Raw genomic sequence first — 22,798 nt, 5'->3', positions numbered from 1 at the left:
ACGCCATAATATTCTTTGTAGCATTTTTTATCCTCCAGTAAAGAATTCAGTCTAGGACCAGGTACAATATAGTTATATTATAATATAGTTGTGTTATAGAATTATAACTATAATTATAATATAGTCCCATCTCTTTAGTTTCCTTGAACCTGGAATGTATCCTCAGCCTTTTTTTTTTTGTTTTTGGTGAGGAAGATTGACTCTGAGCTAACATCTGTTGCCAATCTTCCTCTTTTTGCTTGAGGAAGATTGTCCCTGAGCTAACATCCGTGCCCATCTTCCTCTATTTTTGTATGTGGGTTGCCACCACAGCAGGGCTTGACAAGCGGTGTGTAGGCCTGCGCCTGGGATCTGAACCCGTGAACCCCGGACCACTGAAGCAGAGTGCACAAACTTAACCACTACACCACTGGGCCAGCCCCTTCTTTCTCTTTTATGACGTTGACATTCTTGAAGAGTACAGTACTCCTCCCTGCTCTTTGTGACTGAAAGGTCCTCATTTGGGGTTTCTCTGAGGCTTCCTCATGGTTACATTCAGGTTATGCTTTCCTGGCGAAGAGTACATACATATGTTGTGTCCTCCGGAGGGCCTCACATCCAGAGACACACATCTGCCCTCACTGCTGATGTGGATTTTGCCCCTTCAGTCAAGGGGTTACCCAGTTTCTCCTCCGTATAGTTACTACTTTTTTCCTTGCACTAATAAGCGATCTGTGGGGAGACACTTTAAGACCGTGCAGATATCCTGCTCACTATCACGGTTTCCTGTAGATTTAGCATCTGGGGATAATTCTTCATAAATCTGAATATGAAGAGGTTTTTTTTTTTTGGTGAGGAAGATTGACCCTGAGCTAACATCCATGCCAATCCTCCTCTGTTTGCTGAGGAAGATTAGCCCTGAGCTAAGATCTGTGCCCATCTTCCTCTATTTTTTGTATGTGGGATGCTGCCACAGCATGGCTTCATGCAGGGTGTGTAGGTCCGTGCCCAGGATCCGAACCAGCAAACCCTGGGCCGCCAAAGCAGAGCTCGTGAACTTAACCACTACGCCACCAGGCCGGCCGCATGAAGAGGTTTTTGATGCTGAAGAATTCATGAAGCTGTGCCTGGATAGTTAGCCATTTCAAAGCAAGAAGTCACAGCTTCCTCAATCCAGGCTGCGGTTTTCTGTAGACCTCATTTATCACCGGTGTGTTGTGGGGCCATGAGGAAGGGACGCTGAGCTTCGAGTCAGCAGACCAAGGTTGAGTTCTGAAATCCCCACTCACTGGTCATCTGACCTACAGAGAGGGGCTTCATTACCTTGAGCCTCAGTCTCCCCTTCTGGCAAGTGCGGACAAGTGATGTGGCAAAGATAAGAACACTGGAAACTGTGAAATGATAGAATATAAGTGTGAAGAAGAAAGAAACTTGCATTTATGGAACATCAACAGTATGCGCCATGTTTTCACCTATTTTTTTTAATCTTATTTGAGGTAGATGTTAATGTGGTCCCATTTTACAAATAAGAAACTGAGAATCAAGAGTAGTCATGTAAGGTGACTCAGGTCAGTTCATCTTCTCAGACAGTGAGTGCTGCTCTCTGCCAGGTCGTAAGCTAGGCAGGGAGGAAACAGGTGAATAAGACACAGTTCCTGTCGCCAGGGCACACACAGAAAAGAGAGACACTTAGACACATCACAATGACAAAGGATAGTAAGTCCACAACTAGAGGTGTACATCATGGTCCCCATTTCTTCAGTCAAGAACTACTTAGGGGGCCGGCCCGCTGGCGCAGTGGTCAAGTGTGCATGCTCAGCCTTGGCGGCCCGAGTTCGGATCCTGGGCGTGCACTGATGCACCGCTTGTCAGGCCATGCTGTGGCGGCGTCCCATATAAAGTGGAGGAAGATGGGCACAGATGTTAGCTCAGGGCCAGTCTTCCTCAGCAAAAAGAGGATTGGTGACAGATGTTAGCTCAGGGCTAATCTTCCTCACCAAAAAAAAAAAAAAAAAAAAACACAACTACTTAGAGGCTCCCTAATAGTCTGGCAGATGGGGAAACAATGGCGAAAAAGACGGATGGAGCCCTGCTGTGGACAGAATTTACGTTTAGTGGGAAGGAGGAGACAATAAACAAGTGAACAAATGAAGAAGGAGATGATTTTATACAGTGATAAGCGCTATGAAGAAGCTACAGGAGGCGACGTGTTCAAGGATGTGGGGAAGCGTAGGGAACTGACTGATCTGGATCCATAACATGGTTGGAATAACCCCAAAGTCTGGGGTTATTCTGCAACGCCTTCCTGTTCCTCGTGGAGGCGTGACACTGCACCATAGAGTTTTCTTCCCTTTAGCTGGGGGGCCAGGCCTCTGGGAGTGCTCTCAACAAGGAGATCATTTACTGACTGAAACCATCCCATAAAGTTTAGTTTGCCTGCCTCTTTACCAGAGGAAAGATGAGGACGCAGGGAGAGGCCACCTGAACCCAGAGAAGGTGGGTTATAAGTTTCAGCTCGTCTGAAAATGTAGATTTTCTCATTCTTGGTGTGAGATTTCAAAAGAATACTCCGTTTAAATGTGAACTGCCCATAATGGAGAAATTCTTTGAGCCCCATTCTCTTAGGTTACTCCCTTCCAGTGCTTTGGTCCTCTTTGGTGATGAGAGTTGGTGGTTTTGTTACTTCAGTTAAAAATGTGGTTTTTAATGAGAATAAGTTTAGAAAACAAATAGGACAAATTGAGAGGAGGGAAAAACAAAATTAAAGTTTTTTTTAAATGAAAGAAGATATTCCTCTTTCATATTTTGTTCAAATATTTTATTGCTTAGAGTAATCATCCAGATCTATTGGGCTTCAAAGAGCTAGTAAGCTAAATATTGAGAAATGGCTATCATCTTGTTAATTGCCAGTGACAATAAAAGAAGGTAACGGAGTGTATCTGTAGTGCAAAGGAGTCTAAATAGGGAGAACTATAAAGTAATATAAAGATTCTCACAGGAAATATTCGTATCTGGTCTACTACACCAACTTTGAGAAATTACGAATCATAAAATTAGTCCTGTTGGGGTAATTGGACTCATATCCCTTCCAACTGGGTGAATCTCCATTTTTGTCAACGATAATGTCTTCTTTTCTTGGCCCTTTACAACATTGTGCCACAAGAACTAAAAACTTGCGAGGTCCTTTAGTCCCTCCAAACCACATTAAATCTGTGTCCAGAAAGGACCCAGATATCCAGGTGATTCCCTCAACAGTCATTCCCTATAGGAAATGGTATCTTACATCTCTTACAAGGTATAAAAATTCAGCCAAGGTTTTCTTTCCAAATTTATTCTGACAAATATAAATATCATAAAATAATTACTAATACATACCAGAGTTCAAATCCAACACTCTTTAACAGACAATATTTTATTTAATCCTTGTAATAGCACAATAAGGAAGATGTTATATCCCCCAATTGCAGAGGAAGAAACTAACGTTCAGTATTTTGCTCCAGATCACACAATTAGTAAGTGGTCAAGATGGAATTTGAATCCAAGTCTGTCTGATTTCAAAGCTGGTTTTTTTCCCCTACCACTGCTCCCACTCTAATCTGAGCCCTGGCCATTTTGTAGTATCTTCCTTTCTGGCCTCCCGACTCCCATCCTTGCCTGTAGCCCCACAGTCAGCCCTAGCCATCAGAGTGATCTTTTTAAAGCAAAGTCCGGGTCAGCAGCAGCACTCCTCTGCTGAAAAATTCTCCAGTGGCTTTTCATCTCTTTCAGAGTAAAATCGTGAGTTCTTCTGACCCACCATGTTCTGATTTCAAAGGTTCCACATTATCTCACGCCCCTGCTATTTCTCTGGCATCCTTGCAGTTCCTCAGACACTCTGAGCACACTCCCACCTCAGGGCCTTTGCACTTGCTGTTCTTTCAGTCTAAAAGGCTCTTTACCCAGATATCCTTTTAGCTAGCTCTCTCCTTTCATTCAGATCTTTGCTTGTGTTACCACATCAGAGAGGCCTTTCTTGATCATCTACAGGAAAAGCCTCTATCACCTCTGTGCTTTACTCAGGTTGATTTTTCTTCTTCCTTTTTATCATCACTTTCCAATATTGTATACATTTTTTACTATTTGTTTGTAGTCTGTGTGCACCCCCCACTAAATATAAGCTTTATAAGATTAGGGACTGTATTCCCAGTGCCTAAAACAGTGTTCTACTAGGTGCTCGGGAAATATTTGTTGTTAAATAAATACTTTTTGTGAGATTACACTGTTTTTTCCTTTTGTTCCTTGAATGTTAACATACAAATTCCACATATTTGGAGGGAGGTCATTTGTGGGATTAGCAGCCAGGCAGTGCTCATCCAGGATTTTCTTTGTGCAGAGCACAATATTTTAACTCCTTTCTTTGGGACTTACGTGCTAAGATTTATCCCTAATGTTACTCTTTGCCATGTAAGTAGGGGTCTCTGCACCATCAGAACGATTCCTTTTTCCTAACATTTTCTAGACAGTCCAAGAGTTTCTACCAATGAGATAATCAAGGGCCCTTTTGTGGAAAAGCTCATCTCCTGGGCTGCAGGTAAAATAATATAAACTCCAAAACCAGGATCCGTGTGTATAATTATTCAGGTTTTCTGGAGGATATCAGATCCTGAAATGGAGGAAGAATACACAGATATAGGAAGAAAAGGTGCCTTTAATGCCTCCTAGGAGCTGCAGCCTCTGCCTTAAGAATGTGTACCACACTGGTGAATTTCATGCCCATGAAAGGCAGATTAGACACCGTGTCTAGGATGCCGTATCGTGCAGATAGACTGGAGCCTGGTGTCCTCTGGACCCATGTTTTCCAAAGCATGTGAATTGTTCGGGTCATTTTTAAATTCGAGATTGCGTGGTTAGCAGACAGATGACCACACGAAAGACGCTGCAAGACGCTGCACCACATGAAGTTACAAGGGTCAGTGTCTGATTCTTGAACACTGCCGTGCAGCACTGGGTCTCCACCTTGCCACTGCTCCCTCCTGTTCTGAATCCAGGTCCCCTGACTTGTTTTGTGAAGACCAGATACCTAAGCAAGCCACTCCAGTGGGTGGTGAAGAAGAAACCAAGGTGTCTCCAGGGAATTTTTTTTTTCAATAGGCTGAGCAAGGATAAGATGTCAACAACTCTGCTTTGTGTCTTAGTTAATTATTTTCAGTTTGGGATTCTAAATTTGCAGACCAGGACACTTGCCCGCACCTGTAGCTGTCAAGGTCCAGGTTGTTTCATGTTGGCAGTATTTATAATGGCAAACTGTTCAGCTTCACCAACTTCGAAAATTTGTTTTGCATAAAATACTTCCTGTAAAAGTATGAGTATCTTCTGACCTGTTCTTTTTTTTTTTTTTTTTTTTTGGTGAGGAAGATTGGCCCTGAGCTAACATCTGCCAATCCTCCTCTTTTTTTGCTGAGGAATACTGGCCCTGGGCTAACATCCGTGTCCATCTTCCTCCACTTTATATGGGACGCTGCCACAGCATGGCCTGACGAGCGGTGCATCAGTGCGCACCTGGGATCTGAACCTGTGAACCCCGGGCCACCGCAGTGGAGCGCGCGCACTTAACTGCTTGCGCCACTGGGCCGGCCCCTTGACCTGTTCATTTTAATGTTTTCCTGAGTAAGCAGGAAAAATAGATTAATTATTGTTTACTAGGTTTTTGTTTAACTCTTTAAGGATGTACCTAGATGACATTTTGACATATAAGATACTTCCTTACTTTACATAACTTGCCATATTCCTTTTTTAATTCTTGGCAAGTAGCTAGACCTATAAGTGTGCCTTTATTTAGACAGATGATCTTGCTTAAGCCTCAGGATATCTAAAATTGTGGTTTAAATGCTAATATCACATTGTCAACTTCCTGGTGTTATTAATTCTCTGGACTGCAGCAGTGGAAAGGGACCCCAATACTATTCTTCAGTGCTATCCATAATGAAGTATTCTGTTGCTAATTCATTCCATAAATCTCTACGCCTTCGCCGTGTGCTAGGTTACTGTTCTCAGCAGTGGCAATATAGTGTGAATAGGACCATGTCTTCATAGAGCTTATGTTCTAGAAATTGATAATGCCCAGTGACTGGATTTAGTTTTCTGTACTGTTTCGCTTCCTTCTGCCACTGCTTCACACATTTCCAATGTCTGAACCATTTTGAACTACTTGAAGTTCCCTGAGTACATCATACTCTCTTATGTCTCCTTTTCTTTGCTTCTGCTGTTCCCATTACCCAAAATGTTCTTCCCTTATTTACCTGGCAAACTCCTCCACTTTTTTAAGACCTAGCTCAAAAGTTATTTCTTCTCTGAATCCTTTCCATCCTTCACTAGGCCGTGTTAACCACCTTGATTTTAAACCACTGTTGAAATAAATAAATACTCTTTCCAGAATAGAACTTAACATTTCTTAATTGGCAAAATATACCTCGACTTAGTTGCAATTCCTGGGTATGCCTCTCTTGTCTCCACCTGCAGAGCCAGCAGATTCTCTAACTGGGTGGTTCAGCTGAATGATGCGTTAACTTGTGGCACCCTCAAGTGGTCCAGCCAGGCAGTGCGATTTAATTCTTCTACAAGATCAAAATAGTCCAGTTTATGCCATAAATACATATATATATATATGAGGGAGGGAGGATTATAATATAATTAGGTAACTGGAAGGTAGAATTATGAGACCATCTTTATCTTGAGAAGCTCAAAACTTTACAGTACTCTTAGCAGGCTTGTGATGTATATATGGGAATGGTTTTTTAATCTTCACTTTTTTGTAACCAGGAAAACTGAGGCATAGAAACGTGACAGGGTTTGCTTATGTGCCTTCCTTATTTGAGTCAGAGAATATGCATATACTTTCTTTTGCTTTGTTTCCCACTCAGCTTGGTGAATAGATTTTTCTTTCCTTACCCATTGTTGGAGCCTCATTGAGTTCTGCCTTTCATACTGTGTGTTAGTCTGTGATCCCTCTTGGGTTTGTGCTCTCATGTACTGTATACTTGCAGCAACGTGGTTTTAAAATTAAAGACCTTTTTGACAAAATATATTTGCTCATTATGTGAAGGATAAGTGTACAGTGATAATTCCAATAAACAAATTCCCAAAAACCAAAAGTCACCTAATCAAAGTTGGCCCGGGTATTGAGGTACTTTGGGGACATTAGTTTACTTATTGTGGGTTTGTGGCTGCAGGGACTAAGAAAGAGAAAGATGGAGAGTGACAGTGGTGAGATTGGGTTCTTGGTTCTTAACAGGTAGGCTGTATTTCTTGACTCATACTTGAGAGTGGGAAAAATACAAAACCAAACCAAACCCAAGAGCCATGGAAACACTCCTTCCAGCTCTCAGCAGGAAGGAAATCCATAGTCTGGAACACGTCTCAATTTTATTTCTACCTCAGCAATGAAGTTTTTGATTTTGACCACCATGTGTTAGAACAGATCTTCTTTAATAGAAGTATCATTGTAGTTTATACCCTTTCCTTTCACACATGTGAGATAAACAGAAGACATTCACTCTTTGGTGAACAACCATGCCCAAGTTATTTCAAACTATAGAAGGAATCTTTTACGTCAGGACTCAGGACTCATTGTAATAGGGTTTCCTCATATTCTGTGTTGAATCATATCCAGAATGCAGCAAGCATAAGCAATAAAGAACCTAACACTGGTTGAGGTCCTCTAAAAGGTAGTGTTCAGATTTGTCATCCCACACCAGTCCTGTCAAGCATCTCTTAGTTACCCAACCTGTTTCTACATTGTTCTTTTGTCTCCCCTGACAAAGAAAAATAAGGGAGGTGGTCTTATCTTATCAATAGCAAAGTTTACAAAACTCAGAGGCAGAATGGTAAGAAACTAGGGAAGAAAAGTGGTAGCCCAAGGCTGAGAAAGTGAAGTGTTTATTTTAGAAGGACCAAAGCTGATAGAACAATCTTAACTAACCATAAATTATGGAGAAAATTAGTATTATCTCTTTAGGAGTATAAAATGTCAAAAATCTCTTGCTTGGTGTTCTGTAACAGTGTTCAGTTTAGAAAGAGTAGAGTCTTCCACCCTGAATCTGCTCTCTAGACTTGTTTAATGCTTTCTTTATAAAGATTCAAAAAGGTATATTTCTGTTTATTTTTAATATTTTCTCTAGTCTCAAATTGTTTTATTGATAGATTGGTTTATTACAATTTGATGCTGTCATATGTTCTATTAAGGTGGTTTTAGATAGCTACTTCTCTTTTCTCTCTCTCAAGATAGAAACTAGATTTCATCAGAATGCTTCTGCCGCTAAGAGCAGTCAAGCACCACTGTGAATTTGGAGTTCGTGGCCTTCCTAATCAGTGGCATATTTTGGGGGGGGGTGTTGCCTTTCTAGAGTGTTCTGCCATACTTTGTTGCTACGAAACTGTCTAAAATCCGAAAGCCGACTTTGGATAAGCCCTCTTCAGAGACGTATGTGAAGTCAGCCATTAAAACAGTGGGTCTGCAGTCCCGAACCAACGGATACCCCATCCATTCTCTCATGGTATGTAGATTTTTCAGTCCCAAATCAGTACTTTGGTTTGGGAATCACAAAATAGTATGTCATATATTAGCAGATATACACTGTCTAGACTTCCTAGTGAGGCATCTATGTTTTATTTTAAACTGTACACCCAAGAACTTTAAAATCTATCTGTAAATAAAACAACAATGTAGTAAAACATAAGATCATATGCTTTAATTTACCTCCAATTGTAGGCTGTAATTACGTTATCTCCCCATTTCTTTCCCTAGGGCTCACTAATCTCAACCCTGCCTTCTTCGATCTATATGAAAATGTCCATGAATTTAACCAAGTCCGTGCGGGCTCGCTATCTGAAGAAAAACAAGAAGAACTAAGCATTGATTGATAACGGCGTTGAGTAACTCGGCCAGACGCTCCAGCCTGTGCAACTTCACTGCAAGGCACCCACCCATCTCCAAAATCTTCAGCTGTCATTGCAATAGTTACTAATAAAGCTAAATCTTATCATAATTGGGAGGAAAACAGAAGCTGTTTTCAGGAGTCCTTGACATATATTCTGGACTCCACCAGGAGTTAGTCTGAAGTGTAATACAAATGCTCATATCAAATGGATATAGAACTAACATTAGCAATAACAGCATAGTGGGAAGGAACACAATTATAGCAAATCACAGAATGATAGAGTTAGACATAATACTCAACAATTTCATCTGGCCCAGAATGCCAATGATGATTATTCTTGTATTTTCTCTGAAATACACTTTAGAAAGTAATGGCCAGCTAATCTTTTTTGTTTTAACACTTTGAGGGAGTGAAGATTAATTGATTCACTTATGATTAATTGATTCACTACATTTTGCATAGCTCTCTGTAAGATTTTCTAAAAGGATGTCCTGGCTTATACATTTATATGGGGCTTTTCTTTCCCAAAGGTAGCTAATGAAGTAAAAGTAGTTATTTTTGACACATGAAGCCCACTAAAGTATGCTTTCCTCTCATACATATTTCTTCTCAGTTTAAATGTATGTAAGTTCTGAAAGCTATATGGTATGATTTAGGAAGGTAAATAGGCCAAAATGTACATTGAGATGGGCAGCCACCTCTGGTGCCACTGAAACTCTGACCCAGGAGAGTGGCCTGCCTGGACCCCAGCCTTCTTTGTTTCTGCATGGCACCAATACTGTCTAGGAGTAGATAACAGGCTACTCCTAGAACAGTAATGATATCAAAGACGTGGCATCATACTTGTAAATAAGTTCCCTATAGGTATCGATATAATTAGTTTTAATCAGAGAGGATATAACCATGGTGTTGATTGAAAATATATTTCTTTGGTGCTTGAAATTAAGACCATTTTTACACTTGGCTTAATATAAATTAAGAATTACTTTTATCCTGCTGCATAACTTGTCTGGGGAAATCGTCAAGAAATAATTTAATATTGTGAAACAGGCAACGCAGAAGGTAGGCCTTTACCTAGGCTATGGTTCCTAGGCTCTGAGTTGTAAGCACCAGTAAATTTGCAAAAAAATTTTTAATTGGGCTGTTTAAGTGTTTCTAGCTTTTAATTTTGTCAGCTAAGGACATAAAACAAAAACAGAAAGACTCAAATTACCATCTGCCAGTAGCATCATTATGTAAAAGGAAAGACATTTAGCACCCAAAGTGTAGGAAGAACATAATCTCAGAATAAGGAATAGTCATTTAAACTGAATAAATTTAGCTTTATGAAAAACACATTGCCTTTTTCTCTCTTTTTGTTGTAGAAATGGTGAGACCACAATGACCTGGGCAACATTTTGTTTTCACACGTTGGTTGGTTGTCGTGGTGGTGGTTTTTGGTGGAGAGTTGGTAAAGCGGGAGAGGGACTGACTTGCAAGTATACAAAATACTTTCCCCTTTATCCCAGTTAGAAAATAGTTGTATTCTGGCTCAGAAATCCCTTAGCAATCTCAAATCTGAGCTATGGTTTTGACTGCTTCAACTTAGCAAGTATCCTCCTGGACATTCAAGGTTGAAGATGACGACATGAAAATCTGTTTCCAGGCTCCTGAAAGAAAAATTGTACTAAAAAAACCAGTGTTCTCAAAACCTTCAAAATAGTGAAGCATAATTTTTAGACTTAACTTTATATTAACTAGATTGTATAGTCTGATGTGTGCTAGATAAGGTTTGAACCCAAAAGGAGTGGAGTAGAAGATAGTTTTGATTATGTAGAAACAGCTCACCTCACGACACAGAAAGCGGATTTTAATTTATTACCCTTTCATTGTGCTTTCAGTGCAATAGCATGAAGGAACAGGAGAGGAGTTGTCCTACACACATAATGATGTGTGCCATTCTGATCTGTCCTTGTGTCGGTCCCACGTGCACTGGAAAGAAAGAAATAAATGCTAAAGATGATATTGTTGGTCTCCATTTCCTCAAATGTGGTCCTGCCCTAAAGAGATGAATTCTGAGTTCTCATTTGATATTTATTGCATTAAAATACAATAAAATTGAACTTTATATGGAGTGAACTTCAGTGCTGACGCCAACACAAACGGTGCTGATTCAGTGTGGAAGAGGAGGTTAATTGTGATAATAACACCTTATGAGAATGAAATAAGTTACGTACTATATAATTTCTTAGGTCTGTTGACACCAAAAATTACCTGCGATTTAGGTGCTTGGATTCTGCTACTTTGCTCTGTAGTTTACCAGTGTCAAAATTATTAAAGCTTTATATTTAATATGTTGGAAACTAATTTAATTTTAAAAAATTCTAAGGACTCAGTACTTTGTGACATTCTAGTATTTTTAGATTGGCGTATTTATGTCACTCATCTTATGATGCAAAACATACAAATATGGACAATTTAAATTCCTTGGTGCAAAAGCAATTCTTTCTGAGATTTATAGGAAGAGATCTAGAAATGGAACATTGTGTCTAGCATGAACACAACATACGAGATGAAAAATTTTAATGTGATGAACAGCATATTACAACTTCGTCCACCCTCCTTTTACGTGTCCTTGAAAAGCAAACAAAATGGGTACCACAGACAATCCTAAAAGGATGCAAGGCACGCTTGCCTTCCTTGTTACCACAGTTTCTAGACATTCTGTTGTGTGAATTTATTGAGTACCATCCATGTGCCACTCTTCTGGGTGCTGGAGAAACTACAGTGAACGAGGCAGACAAAAATTCTTGCCCCATTCTGCTTATGTTTGAGCTGGGGGTAGGGGGGGGAGCAAAGGAAGGAGACAGATAATAAACAAAAGGAATAATAATGTCAGTGCCATGTGCCGTGGGAAAAGACGAGGCAGGGTGAGGAGGATGGGAATCGATGTCAGGGTGGGACGGGAAGCTTGTGATTTTAAGTAAGGTCTTCATGGTAGGCCTTAGTGAGAGGTGGCATTTGAACAGTCATGAGCCAGCCTTTCAGCTACCTGGGGGAAGGGCATTTCAGGCAGACTTGCCTGTGCCAAGAGCCCAAGGAGAGAGCACACCTGGTGTGCTCCAGGAACAGCTAGGAGTACATATATATTGAAGTCTGTACTAAGTGAGATATTTCCTGAAGATTTCAGAGATCTAGCTTTCGTGTAGTCATGACTTTCTAGTATTAAATCACCTTGACATTCTTGGTCATGTTTCACTATCTCTACACTTCTGAATTCAGTTTGCTGGTATTTTATTTGGAATTTTTGTGTCTATATTTAGGAAACTGGCTTGCAGTCTTTCTCATACTTGTCTGGTTTTCAAGTCAAGATTATAATAACTTCATTAAATGAGCTGGAGAGTGTTGCCTATCTTACTATTCTCTGGAAGAATCGGTAAAAGATTGGAACAGTCTTTTCCTTGCAAGTTTGTAAAACCATCTGGCTGTAGTATTTTATTTGTGGGAAGATTTTTACTACTGATTATGCTGCTTTAATGGTAATATGACTATGCAGCGTTTCTATTTTTTCTTAAGTCAAATTTGAAAAAAAGTCTAAGCATTTACTCATTTTTTCCCAAACTTATTAGCATAAAGTAACTCAAGGAACTTTATTTTTTAAACCTCTGTTGAGTATATACTTACTTATATTTCCTTTCCCAATATTATTTGTGTCTTCTCACTTTCTTTTCCTTGACCATTTTGCCCGAAGTTTGTCTATTTTATCAGTTTTTTTAAAGAACCAACTTTTGGCTTTGTTGATCCTTTCTGCCCTTTTCATTTTATGTTCTGCTTTCTGGGGGTTTATTCTGTTGTTTTTCTTGTTTCATAAATTGGACATTTAATTCGTGTTCAATATTTTTTTTCTATTATATAAACACCTAAGGCTCTAAGTTTAATTAACTTTTGCTACATCTCACAATTTGTGTGGGTGTGTACACAAACTTGTATATACACTCACTTATTCTTTTTCAGTGCTAATTTAAAATTTACATTATGATTTCTGACTTATGAATTATTTAGAAATGTGTTTTTAAAAGCACAAATTTAAGTTTTTATAAATGCATTTCCTTTTTAAAAAAACTTGTATTTGGGCCGGCCCCGTGGCTTAGCGGTTAAGTGTGCACGCTCTGCTGTTGGCGGCCCGGGTTCGGCTCCCGGGCGCGCACCGATGCACTGCTTGTCTGGCCATGCTGAGGCCGCGTCCCATATACAGCAACTGGAGGGATGTGCAGCTATGACATACAACTATCTACTGGGGCTTTGGGGGAAAAAATAAAAAAAAAAATAAAAATAAAAAAAAAATTTAAAAAAAAAAAAAAAACTTGTATTAGTGTCACCATCAATAAGACAATTTTACATTACAGCATTCTGATACAATGGATTGAAGAAGATACATCACTTATGTGGTATTCCTGCCAAAAATGTATAACGTGAACCTAATCAAGAATATGAGAAAAACCTAAATTGAGGGATTTTCTACAAAATAACCAGCCTACACTTGTCAAACATTTCAGATTAAAGAAGACTAAAGAAATGTGACACGTAAATGTAACACATGATCATGGGTTGAATCCTTGTTGAGAAAATTTTTTCTTGTTATAAAGGACATTTTTGAGACAATTGGTGAAATTGAGTAAAGTCTGTAGGTTAGATAATAGCATTGTATCAATGTTAATTTCCTGAGTTTGATCATTGTATTGTGGTTAATTAAGAAAAAGTCCTTGTTGTTTAGGAAATGTACACTAGAGTAGGGATAATGGGACATTATATATGCAACTTAATCTCAAAAGGTTCATAAAAAAATTATGTACACAGAAATGCTCAAGCAAATGTGATATGTTAACATTTGGAGAATAGGTGAAGGGTATATGGAAATCTTTGTCCTGTTTTTGCAAATTTCTTGTAAATCTTAAATTATTTCAAAATAAAAAGTTTAAAAAAAACTTTTGTTATTGATTTCTAAATAATTGCATTGTGATCAGAGAACATGTGAGTATGACATAGCTTGGGCAAGTTATAATCTTTCTCTGCCTCAGTTTTTGCCATCTGAAAAATGGAAATAAAAATAGCACCTATTTCAGAGATTGTTGGGAGCAAAAATTAATATTTTTAAAGTGCTCAGGATCCAGTCTGGCATAAAGCAGGATATATATATAAATGTTGCAGTGGGCTGAATAATGGCCCCCAAAGATAAGTCCTAATCCCTGTACCTTGTAAACGTTACCTTATATGGAAAAAGGGTCTTTGCAGATATAAATTTAGGGATCTTGAGATGAGATTTTCTTAGATTATCCAGATGGGCCCTAAATGTGTCACAAGTATCCTTAATAGAGAAGGAGAGAAAGGTTACACACAGAAGAGAAGGTAGTGTGACCATGGAGGCAAAGACTGGAATGATGCCATCACAGGCCAAGGAATGCTGTCAGCCACCAGAAGCTGGAAGAGGCAAAGAACGGATCCTCCCCTAGAGGTTCTGGAGGTTGTGGGGCCCTGCCGACACCTTGATTTTGGCCTAGAAACTGATTTGGATTTCTGGCCTCTACAATAAAGAATAGTCTTACTTTAAGCCACTGAGTTTGTGGTAATGTTACAGCAGCCATAGGAAACTAACACAAATGTAAACTTTTTATTATTGCCTATTTTTAGAAATTTTATGAGACTTTTTTAATGTCTAAGTATGGCCAATTTTTTAAATGTACCTGTGTGCTTAAGAAGACTGTTTATTTCCAGCTGTTATTTTCTATATATGTCCGTTAAATCAAGCTTGTTAATTGTGTTCAAATCTTCCATTATCTTTACTAACTTGTCTGCCTGACCAATCAATAATTGAGAGGGGTGTTTTGAATTCTCTCACTGTTAATGGTGGATTTGGTCAATTTCCTGTTTTTATCAATTTTTCCTTTATACATTTTGAGGCTATCTTGTTAGGTGAACAAAGTTTAGAATTCTTATGTCTTCCTGGTGAGTTGAACTCTTTTTTGGTTATGTAGTGACATCCTTATTGCTAATGCTTTTTGCATTAACATCTGTTTTCTGTGATATCAATATAGCTACCTCTGCTTTATTATGGTTAGTATTTAGTAGTATATATTTTTCAATCCTTTTGCCTTCTGTCTTTCTACATATTTATGTTTTAGCTTTGTCTCTTATAAGCTAAATAAATCTGGATTTTTAAAAATTTGGTAATTGCCTTTTATAGGCAAGTTTATTCCATTTACATTTATTATGACTTCTAAAACATGAAAACTTCTATCATGCTATTTTGCACTATTTGTTTCCCTCTTTTATGCTTCTTTTTTCTCTCTTCTTGATTGGCTTGACTGTTGTTTTATTCCATTTCTCCCCTTGTACTGGTTTGGAAGTTTTACACTCTATATTTTTCTTGTGTTTACTCCTGAACTGTTTCAGCGCATACTCAATACAATCTAGAGTTATCTGGAATCATAACTCCTTCTTTAGTAATATATGGTCTTTAGAACATAATTCTGATCAACCCTTTCCTACTTTACGTTTTTGTGGACCAGTATTTTGTTTTTTTAACCCCACAAATTAGGTGATTTCATTATTATTTTATACAAACATGTTGGTATAAAATAAATCACTACATTTATCAATTTCTTTGCACACCTCTCTTGCATCTCAGACCTTCCTTCTGGTGCACATCATAGTTTAATTGGAACCATTTTTTTTTCTTTTGTTGGTGCTATATTTAACCTATGTGACGTAGAATTGATGGCATCTTAAAGTTAATGAAATACCTGATCATTCCACTGACTTCTGGCTTCCATTGTTGGTGTTCAGAAGTCAGTGTCAGTGTGGCCTTCTTTCACGGGTGATATATCTCTGGCCACTTAAGATACCTTCTGACTTAATGTTCCTCAGTATCATGACAATGTATCTAAATGTGAAATTTTAAAAATTTATCCTAGCTGGTTATATTATGCTTCCTGCATTTAAGAATTTATGTCTTTTGTCATTTCTGAAAAATTCTCGTCTCCATCTGAATCTCTAGTTGTAAGTGTCATATCTCCATTTTGCCTCTTAACCTCTCTTTCATATTTTCCATCTTTCTTGTCTCCCTGAGCTGCATGCTGCATAATTTCTTTACATCTACATTCCGGTTCTCTAATTCTTTCTTCATATCTTTTATCTGCTGTTAAAGCTATTCACTACTCACTATTCACTTTAATTTCAGTAATATTTTTCATTTTTAAAAGTTCTAGTTGGTTCTTGTTTACATCCGCCTGGTCATTCCTGATAGTTGCTTAATGCTTGCTCATTTTTAAAATTCAGTTTTAAAAGTTTATGAAAGTATTTCATACATTGGTATTTTATATTCCATATCTGGTGAATCTCCTATCTGAAATTCTTAGGAGTCTGAATCTATTGTTTGTATTTCTGCTGACTCGCATTCAACGTGGCTTGTTTCCTTCTGTGTTTGGCATTTTTATTTTCAAGTCCTGTTTGGTTGATTTTAATCTGGAGAAGAATCCTGGGAGCTAAATTGGGATGTTCTTCTTCAGAGATGATTTTTTGCTTCTGTCAGTGGCCTGGGGCCTTTACCAACCCGGCACCACTCGCACCCCATTGGAGGGACTGGATTCAGTGCAGGAGTCCCAGATTTAGTCCTCTGACCTTGAGTGATTGCAAGAGTTACTCTCCTGTTCCTAAGGATAGTTTTGGCATTTCCCCCACTGATTTCTTGTTTTCATACTGTTCTCTGCTTCTAGATCTGATTTCAGTTTCCTACATTTTTTTCCCTTTTGGTTTGTTTTCTGCCCTTGGAGATACCACTTCTTGTGACTCCAGCCTTGCATTAGAATGTATAGAGTGGTCACAAATTCATTTTACAGGAGTTTGGGGGGTTATTTGTTTCACATTTCTTCTAGGTAAGGATTCAGTATGTAAACTAATAGATATACAATGGAACAACATAGGGAAAAATTAAAATTTCTGTAGAGAACAGACGAGACATAGAGACAACTTCTAACTAGCATTCATAGGGACTTTGTGGCCCCTCTGTATGTTTGTTATAACTTAGCCAGCATCTACTTGTATTAGTCAGCCATACTGCCAGAAGTCTCCATTGAGTTTTCCACCTTTTTTTTTCTCTCTGTGCTTCAGTTTGGATGTTTTCAATTGACTGTCTTTTTTTTTTTCTTTTTTTAATAGACTGTATATTTTAGAGCAGTTTTAGGTGTACAGGAAAATTGAGCAGAAAGTACAGAGAATTCCCATATTCCATACCCTTGCCCTTCTCCCCCCCATTTTCTCTATTATTAACATCTTAGTATGGAACATTTGTTATAACTGATGAACCAATAGTTACATTATTATTAACTAAGGTCCATAATGCACATTACGGTTCACTCTTTTTTGTGCATTTTAACAAATGCATGTCATGTATCCACCATTACGGGACAATATAAAATAGTTTCCCTGCCCTAAACATCCCCTGTGCTCCACTTAATTCATCCCTCCCTTCTCCCCCACCCCCAAACCCATGATACCCAGTGATCTCTTTGTCTCTATAGTTTTGCCTTTCCCAGAATTATATAGTTGGAATTATACAGTATGTAGTCTTTTCAGACTGGCTTCTTTCACTAATAGGCATTTAAGTCTCCTCCATGTCTTTTCAAGGCTTAACCCTGCATTTCTTTTTATTGCTAAATAATATTCCATTATACAGATATACCACAGTTTATCTGTTCACCTATTGAAGGACATCTTGGTCGTTTCCAGTTTTGGCAATATGAATAAAGCTGCTATAAACATTTGTGTGCAGATTTTTATATAGACAAAAGTTTCCAAATAAAGTTTCCAACTCATTTGGGTAAATACCAAGGAGCACAATTACTGGATTGTATGGTAAGAGTGTTTAGCTTACTGCTATTACTTTCTATTGACTGTCTTTTAAGTTCACCAATCCTACCATATTCAGGGTACAGCCTGCTGTTACATCCATCTTAATTTCGGGTATCATACATTTCGTGTCTGGAATATTCATTTGACTCTTTCATGTAAATTCCAATTACCTGTTTAAATTCTCCTTTTTTCACATACTTTTGTCCTTTGTGTTTAAACACAGTAAGACTAAGAGAGGTGTTACCTTGTCTTTCCAGCCCAGCCCTCTGGCCTTGTTTCTTTTATTTTTATTTATTTATTTATTTATTGTGAGGAAGATCAGCCCTGAGCTAACATCCGTGCTAATCCTCCTCTTTTTGCTGAGGAAGACTGGCTCTGAGCTAACATCTATTGCCAATCCTCCTCCTTTTTTCTTTTTTCCCCCAAAGACCCAGTAGGTAGCTGTGTCATAGTTGCACATCCTTCTAGTTGCTGTATGTGGGACGCAGCCTCAGCATGGCCGGAGAAGCAGTGCGCCGGTGCGCGCCCGGGATCCGAACCCGGGCTGCCAGCAGTGGAGCGTGCGCACTTAACTGCTAAGCCACAGGGCCGGCCCGCCCTCTGGCCTTCTGTGCGGCCCTTGTACTCAGCAAATCCCTCACAGGGCAAGCTGCCCATGCATTTGCGGGCTCCTCTAGAATCCAACAGGTTATGCCATCCCAATGGCTACAAAAAGGGCTATGAGGATTGGCAATCCCAAGCCTCAGATGTCATGCTGGGAAAATGCCCCCAGAGAAGAACGTGGCCAGCTCACCTAGCAAGGGTCCTTTCTTTAGAATTTTAGTTAAGCTAGTCTTCATTGCATCCACAGATCTCCACTGTCTTCAAAGAAAAAAAAAAGCTATATTTATTTCCTCTGTTACAATGGAGTGATGGCATGCTGCTGCCATGTCCCACCCAGTAGAAGCTCCACTGAGTTTTTAATTTTAATTGTTACATTTGGTTCTTTTTCAAAAATACCTCGTCATTTTTGATGGTTTTGAACTATACTTACGTTTTTAATTCTATTTACTTAAACATATTAAACATCCTTATGTGGTGTATATAATAGTTCCAATAATAATTTTTGTAGATATTGCTGTTGTTTCTGGTGACTCTTGCTAATGGTGCTCTATTTCCCTGTATTTTTCTTGATTTGCGTATGTGAGTTTGTTAGAACTAGATGGGAATTATTTTCAAGGCCTTACTGAGTGTAAATTCTTCCTGGGAGGATTTGTGTTCGTTGCATCAGACATGGGCACACTACCAATTTTGATTTGCCTTAAATTAAAATTCTCAGCTTGTACAGTTGTTGGGTTTTTGTTGTTCTTACTCGGGTTTTATTTGGGAGGGCAGATTGTGTAAATGGTGTTAATTCAGCCCATAAACCTATGTAAAGTTAGGCTAGTGGCCATGAATTCTCAGCGGAGATGTTTTCCCTTCACCCTTAGTTATGACCAAGACAGCAAAGTTTTCTTGCTCTTTGCCTCTGTGGGATTTCTTTTCTGTCCTGCCACGTCCCTCCCTCAGTTCATCCTTTTTCTGAGTATCTAGCTCTTCCTGGGTCCCAGCTTTATGCAGAAAGTCTTTGCTATAACCCCCCTTCATGAGCTTTGTCTCCATCCTGTCCCCAGCTGTCTATCCTCCCCCAGGAACATCCAAGCAGTCAGGCCACTGGGAGCAGGAGATGCCCCAGCTTACTCATCTCTCTCAACTCATGTTCCCACATCTTTCTGGGTCTCAGGAAATCTCTTTTGCACAGGCGTATTCATTTATTTGAAAGGGCATTTTATCTTTCATTTGTAGGTGTCTGTAGCAGACAACCTCCAGGATCTCCAACCTAATTTCTAGAAATGGAAGCTCGAGGTGCTTTCAATACACTAACTCTCCCACCTAATGCACTACTGACTACTACCAAACCGCCAAGCCTTCGGCAGTGAAACACGGGCTGGGCATTTCTCTAGGCAACACCTTCACTGAGTGCTATTAGCATGATGTGTTCTCTTCCTTGGATTGGATGTTCTCAGGAATTTGGCAGCAGGCACTCCATAAGCGGCATATGATCAAAACAGGAAATGTTTGGCAAGAGTCCGGTGTGAAAACTGACAACTGAAAATAGGCTGCAGTGTGCATAGCTCACTCAGAATCATTTCTAAGAGCTACCAGCACTTAAAAGTGTCCATCAGTTTTGCCAGCCATGGGACGAGCTGTTGAAACTAAAGTGACTTGCAGAAAGCAGGCAGCAGGAAACGGTAGAGAGCACCCTTGCAGGTTCTTGCAAAATGAAACAAGGCACTGTTAAGAATGCAAATTGCTGGGCCCTGCCCCAGACCTACTCACCCAGAATCTGGATGGGTGGCCCAGAATCTTCATTTTTGACAAGCATCCCCTAGTGACTCTGATGCAGATGATCTTCCAACCACATGCTGAGAAATGCTGGTTTCAGAGTAGAGGCAAAGCAACTGAATTAGCAAAACCTACCAGGACTGTCGGAGAGCTGTCTCAGGTGAAGAGAAACCAGAGAGCACCACAAGAGTAAAGGGCTAAGGATAGTAAGGGTCCAAATCAGAGGCAAACCAGTTACTTACAGTTTAAGGCCAGCCACTTGCTAGCTGTTGCTCCCGGCCCGATACCACAATCACACTGTAACAGTTAGGAATCAAACAGGAGACAGAAACTACAAAGTAATTCGAACAGGAAAAAAAACGTAAAGAATTATTAACCTTAATAGGGTATTATCTACAAGGGGAAAAGGAAAACTCCAAGAATACACAAAATAGCAGATATAGGGAGCAGCCACGACCTACCTCTAGGTGGAGGCAGAACACCAAAGAAGGCACAAATCTGGAAGCACTCCCACCTGTTAGGAAGTATAGACCTATGCTGTACTTCTCAAGTCATCTGCTCCGGGTGAGGCTTCACAGGGTTTTCAAGCAAAGGACGACTAGTCTCCTCGGACACAGGAGAGCAAGTTACCTCCACCGCCAAGGAAGGCTCAGGGTGACTTGGGTGTTCAAGATTGTCAGTTTCACCTGGGTCCAAGCAGATGTCCCTATTTCAAGTTTGGGGATCCCACTCCGTCCCAACTGATGCCTTAACTTCACAAGAGAAGCCTAACAAGGCTGTAAATTCAACTAACATTGCAGCTCAGCCTACAGAGAGGTTGCAATCACGGCTGGCCACCATGCACTGGAGAGCCAGCTGAGAGAAGCACACGGGAATCATGAAGAGCGCCTTCCTTCTCTAATGTCCCTCCTGCACCCTCTACTGCTGAAGCTTAACATTGGGCCAAATGGCAAGGGAGAAATGTTCCAGTACTGGGATCAGGGCCGTGAAGGATGGGTTTGGAGCCAAGAATAAATGGGTTGATAACTGGCAATGCACCTCACCTTCAATCCCTCTCCCATGGTCTCCACCCCATGCCCACTTAAAAACACAAATACTGCAGATAGCAACGAGGAAACCCAGGATGTCAAGACCCAGGAAGAACATCTAACACTACATACTCACACGTATCCAGGGTGACCATCTCAGTTGCCCAGGACTGTCCTGGCTTTAACACTTAAAGTCCTGTGTCATGGAAAAGCCCTCAGTCCCAGACAAACCAAATGATTTGTCACCCTACACGTGTCCTCAAAGTTTTCAAATTTTCTGTGCATCAGAATCACCTTTAGCACTTGGTAAAAATGCAGGCCATTCTGTTAAAAATGAAGTTGTTTTGCATGCAAGGGGGCCAGGAACTGATTTTTGTGAAACGTTCTACTTGGAGGCTGAAGAGGTGTTAATCACTACTTTTAGGGACCCCTCAATCCAGGCTTCTTCGTTCCTGTTCAAAAACCATCATCACTGAAAAGAAAGAAATGACATCCTTTGGAAGATACAGCAAAGGTTCCTGAGCCAGAAGCAGCCACTGAGAAATTACTGGTTAATGGGGGGGAGAAAAAGAGATAAAAATCATAGCCTGGCCTTTCCACTTTTCTCTCCTTTCAGTTCTAGGATAAATCATTTTTCCTTCAATGTCATAAAGTATAACAAAGAATAATGGATGCTATGAAAATTAGATTTCATAGTAGCAACAATATAGGTACACGGATGGGCTACACTGAGCTTCCCGCAGGTAAGCAGTATACAACACAAGGCTGATGTTAAAGACTTCCACAGGGACTATGCTTTGGTAGATCTCAAAGAATAACTTGCCCAAAATAGTTAATTCAGTGCTACCTTTGCTATTTTCACACTGTAAGATACACGGTTTAACACGGCCACTTTAAAGATGTTTCTCAAGAATTCAGGTGGGGTGAAGGGAAGACACTCTTAACATATATTGAGTTTCTATTGTGTTCCAGGCATCGTGCTAAATTCTTTAACTACATAATCTCATTTAATCCCCCCACAGGAGCTGTGCCCACCTCATAAGGAAGCAGAGTGCTAGCCCTCGTTGATACACCTAGTCAACGGTGGCGTCTGGACTGAAACTTGGGTCTGTTCCCTAAAGCAAAACTTGTGAGCACTGGGGAGCCGCGAAGCACGAGGCGGGGTCCAGGCCCTGCCGTCGTGCTGCGGCCGGAGGCGTGCAGGGGCTGCGCGGGGAACACAGAGGAGGTGGTCTGACACTCTCCGCGGCTTTCAGGATAAAATGCAAACCCTTCTGCTTAGCGCACCGCGACCTGGTCCCCCGCCCCGGCCCCTCCATCGCCCCGCGCGACCCGGTCACCCTGCGTAGACCAAAGACGCTGGCGCCTGGACGTCTCCAGCTGGGGGAGGCGGTGACGCCCACAGGGACCGCGGCCTAGGAAACGTCTTCATTCCCACCTTCGCCACAGCCCGGCCCCTCACACGGCTCCACTGCACCCTCAATCGCTGCGCTCCCCTGCCACCCCAGCCCTCCCACCGGCACCTGCAGCGACTCGGCCTTCCGGGCGCGGGGGACGCTGAGCCGCCCGGACCCCCAGCGGGGCGCCGGAAGCGGCGGCGGGGGCGCGTGACGTCAGAGGAAGTGC

The 22,798-nt window shown here is 40.4% G+C and overlaps 1 protein-coding gene and 1 long non-coding RNA gene across 8 annotated transcripts in view; one reads left to right on the top strand and one right to left on the bottom strand.

Annotated features, from left to right (window-relative positions):
- HSD17B12 (hydroxysteroid 17-beta dehydrogenase 12) overlaps positions 1 to 10,229 on the top strand; it is a 155,494-nt gene extending 145,265 nt beyond the window's left edge. Inside the window, exons 10-11 of the mRNA XM_004436883.3 lie at positions 8,361 to 8,510; positions 8,762 to 10,229. Of these exons, the coding sequence (XP_004436940.1) occupies positions 8,361 to 8,510; positions 8,762 to 8,866 (255 nt within the window). The 3' untranslated portion in view covers positions 8,867 to 10,229. The remainder of the gene's footprint in view (positions 1 to 8,360; positions 8,511 to 8,761) is intronic.
- Positions 10,230 to 10,722: 493 nt separating this feature from the next.
- LOC147912655 (uncharacterized) lies at positions 10,723 to 22,781 on the bottom strand. 7 transcript variants are annotated; one of them, XR_015549746.1, is made up of 4 exons: positions 20,606 to 22,682; positions 20,387 to 20,475; positions 20,139 to 20,234; positions 10,723 to 10,865 (listed from the first exon to the last, which is right to left on the bottom strand). It is a non-coding gene; the product is annotated as an uncharacterized LOC147912655 (long non-coding RNA). The 7 variants fall into 7 exon arrangements; XR_015549748.1 differs by adding an exon at positions 22,696 to 22,781 and having other exon boundaries at positions 20,139 to 21,644; XR_015549749.1 differs by having other exon boundaries at positions 20,139 to 20,830; positions 21,309 to 22,687.
- Between the last annotated feature and the right edge of the window lie 17 nt (positions 22,782 to 22,798).

The sequence above is a fragment of the Ceratotherium simum genome, chromosome 34 (assembly GCF_057802395.1).
Source record: "Ceratotherium simum simum isolate JZ-2026a chromosome 34, ASM5780239v1, whole genome shotgun sequence".
NCBI classification, from domain to species: Eukaryota; Metazoa; Chordata; class Mammalia; order Perissodactyla; family Rhinocerotidae; genus Ceratotherium; species Ceratotherium simum.
This window is presented reverse-complemented; position numbering and strand designations above follow the sequence as displayed.